Source organism: Carex rostrata, chromosome 20, assembly GCF_964058835.1.
Source record: "Carex rostrata chromosome 20, lpCarRost1.2, whole genome shotgun sequence".
Lineage (NCBI taxonomy): Eukaryota > Viridiplantae > Streptophyta > Magnoliopsida > Poales > Cyperaceae > Carex > Carex rostrata.
Genome location: NC_135937.1, coordinates 7,754,375 through 7,757,829, shown reverse-complemented (window position 1 = coordinate 7,757,829; position 3,455 = coordinate 7,754,375). Strand labels below are relative to the sequence as shown.

The following is a 3,455-nucleotide window of genomic DNA, read 5'->3' as shown; positions in this document are numbered from 1 at the left end:
TGGAAAATTAACCCTTTATTAGAAAAACCAATCCCTTTTCATTGGGTTAATTTCGCATTTCTTTTAAATAATACAACTTAACTAAATTTGGGTCATAAATTCGCGCTAAAATCAGAAAACATACGATCAAGTCTACGGGGGTAATTAAACTACAAATAATGAAACTGCATGTTAATCCTAGTACTTGAACACGCTACTATCAATTTTGTTTAACCATTGCAAAAAAATAATCTAACATATATTTGAGCCATTAAAAAAATAGTAATTTTCTACCTATATTTTCATATGGAAATACAGTTCGTATCGACTATTTGGTCTTAAAAAATGAAGATATGGATGCATAGCACAGACTAAATACGCACTTCACAAAGTACCATAGCCTCGCTCAAAAATTATAAGTTTATTTCTATAAATTTACTGGCTGGAACCAATGCAAATTGCAATCAATAACCAGCAAAATTAGTACAACAGTTAAATATATGCTAGATGCATTTCACCAACAAAATTATAATTTTCTGTAAATTCAAGAGTTACACTTGCTAATAAGAGAGAAGGTTCTAGCCATCAGCTGTAAAGGAAATAATAAGGCTCATGTCAATTGAACAGAGCACAAAATTAAGTGCTAATACTCTACAACTCATGATGGAAAAATGGATGCTGATATTAAATTGAAGTAGCAATGTAGCGTCACTCCTCGTCAGAATAGTTGAATTTTATAGAATGGGATTGCAGATCAATCTGACCCCCTCTATAGGTCCCACGCTTTTTCTTCGTCTTTTCATGTCGAAAATCCCTGCATTTTCACACACATCGAGACATTCTGTAAATCATAAACTTAAATAACAAAATGTAATTTAGACACTACATCGAAACGAACTGAGTTTGTCAATTCGTTAGTGAAGTTGGAAAGAAAAAGAGAGAAAATACTCGTGTCTGTAAGAATTTACCTTCCTCTAACTTGTTCAAGAATCTGCTGTGCTTTTGCACCATATCCTGAGTCAGCACCATCCTAAAATAAACGACACAACAAGTCTGATTAATTCTCGTCATTAAATATTTAATTTCAAATCACCGCTGTCATTTCATCTATAGCAGGTAGACTGGTAGAGAAGTGTCCCCAAATTGACCATAAAAAAAGTCTAAATTTAACCCTTTTCATGAGAGCATCACCATGAAAATGCAACCCAACCAGTACTCAATTTTGCACACAAATTAATCAGAAAAAAGAAAAGGAAAAAGAAAACATGGAAATAGTAATAACCTTAGCCCAGTAAGAATTATCTTGAAGCCGTTCGTCAACAAATTTGACCTCCTCGACTTTCACTCTCTTAAATGCCTTTGCTGAGTTTGGCTGAAAAAATAAAAAACATAAACGAGACATTAGCATTTTTTTTCCACATGAACAAACCTTATTTATATCTTCAAGTAAATTAATATGTTGACAGATATGGAGGTGAAATTTTAACAAAAAACAAGTGCTCACTTCTGCTGATTGCTCTTCGTCGGGGGAAGTTTCGACAGTTCCATTTGCTTCAAATTTTCTTTTTTTGCTGTCATGTTCCACATTCTCCTCGTCCCCCTTTTTTCTCTTCTTTGATACCGTTTTTTCTTCATTTTCTACATTAGTTTCTTTTACATTGGCCTTCTCTTTCTCCTCCTCTTCTTGTGTCTCTTTCTCCTCCTCTTCTTGTGTCTCTTTCTCGACCTCACTCTCCTTTTTCTTTTTCTTTTTCTTATCTTTTTCTTCTTTCTTATTTTTTTTCTTCTGATTTGCTTCCTCTCTTTCTTCTTCAACCGGTTTCAACTCTTCGCTCGACCTTTTCTTTTTCTTCTCCTTTTTTTCATGTTGTTGCTCTCCATCAACTAGCTTTGACTTTTCAGGAGCAGTTTTCTCATCCGCAGATTGTTCTATACTGCTGCCTTTAGTACTTTTCTTTCTTGTTTTCTTCTCAGTTTCTTTCTCTATATCTAGAAGCAATTTATAACATATATCAGGTCAATTCATTCACAACACACATATATCAGTACAAGTCAAAAACAAAAACAAAAAACTAGAAAACGAGTTCAATCTGAAGAATAATATCTACTAGAAAACTAAATTAATAATAATGCATATGCAGATAAAGAAACGTGGAAACTATGCTCATACTGTTCATTAAAGATACATATGCTTAGAAAGTACCTTCTAGCTTGTCACTTCCGATAGCAGGCACAGCCAAAAAAGAACTGAAAATTAAATACAACGACAGAAAAGGGATAAGAATCAGGATAGCTGCATTTGATGGATTAAAATCTACCATCTAAAATTGTTATTTTTGCTGGTTCTGTGGAGGTCCAAGAGAATTGACACTTATATAGGCTGCATGAAAATCACTATAACCCAACAAAGCAGGTAAGAGGTACCAGATTCTGGCATTCTCCATTCAACTCTGAGAATACTCAGACATGCTACAGGAATCAAATATCCATCTTGATAGCAGATCAAGAGTAGGAGTACAGCCATGTCAGGCAATGAAATTCTAAACAGATCATGCAATCTTCAAGACTGGAACTTATATGTATATCGTACTTGTATAATAGGCTAATTGAGTTGTAAGCAAGGATAAACTCAGTTATTACCTTGATTCTGATAATTTGGCAGCAAACTCATTCAGATTTACATCAGGTGATTTCCAGCTATTTTCCTGCCACAAAATACCACATTTGATCAATAGAAGATACAGTATGAGTAAGCTGTATTTACCACATTTCAACAAGATTTATCACATCTTAGCAAACATCAGACTTGATTTTAATTCAAAAATTGTTCTAACATTATACCCCGATTTGAGCCTCAGACTGGAAAACTGCAAGGGTCTTCTTAAACCCGTTACTTTCTAAGAACCCCGCAATTGATCTAAGAAGAACCTCTCTCCCCTTTCCTCTCGCCGACAAATCCCCACCATTCAAAATTATCTCTTTAGAACCTTCTACAGCCTCCGATGATCCCTTCTTGCTATTCTTCTTCTCTTTCTTCTCCTTCTTCTCCTTTTTAGCGCTTTGGGATTCGAGCGCCATGACGACTTGTCGAGGAGTGAATTGAATCAAAGATTGGTTTTTGTTCATCAACCGATTGAGGGCTAGGGTTTTAGAGGGAAGGGAAGGACGGAGGCGAGAACCAGAAGAAGTTGCATTTATATTACGACTCAGTAGTGTCACCAACTTACCGGGGCCCGGATCCCCTGAAGTAACCCAATGTTTGGGTTTTGGATTGCAACCGTCCCATTCGAATCGTCGTTCAAAATTGCTTCGCGATTCGAATTTATCTCTCGGAATGTGCGCTCCACTTCGAATAGATTATCGCGGATTCGAATCTGACGGTCTATATTTAAAACCTAAAGATTGGGTTACTTCACTGGATCTGAATTCCAACTTACCCCCGAAAAGATTTCTACATTTGAAATGTGGACGTGTCA

The 3,455-nt window shown here is 35.7% G+C and overlaps 1 protein-coding gene across 2 annotated transcripts; it reads right to left on the bottom strand.

Annotated features, from left to right (window-relative positions):
- Window positions 1-459: 459 nt before the first annotated feature.
- On the bottom strand, window positions 460-3,152 carry LOC144572100 (nucleolar/coiled-body phosphoprotein). 2 transcript variants are annotated; one of them, XM_078321510.1, is made up of 7 exons: window positions 2,821-3,152; window positions 2,620-2,684; window positions 2,183-2,226; window positions 1,484-1,968; window positions 1,262-1,351; window positions 948-1,009; window positions 460-793 (listed from the first exon to the last, which is right to left on the bottom strand). In XM_078321510.1, exons 1-7 carry the CDS (start codon window positions 3,103-3,105, stop codon window positions 688-690), a joined length of 1,137 nt encoding a protein of 378 aa, XP_078177636.1. In that variant the 5' UTR covers window positions 3,106-3,152; the 3' UTR covers window positions 460-687. The 2 variants fall into 2 exon arrangements, with proteins under 2 accessions (XP_078177636.1, XP_078177637.1); XM_078321511.1 differs by having other exon boundaries at window positions 1,484-1,962.
- Window positions 3,153-3,455: the final 303 nt, after the last annotated feature.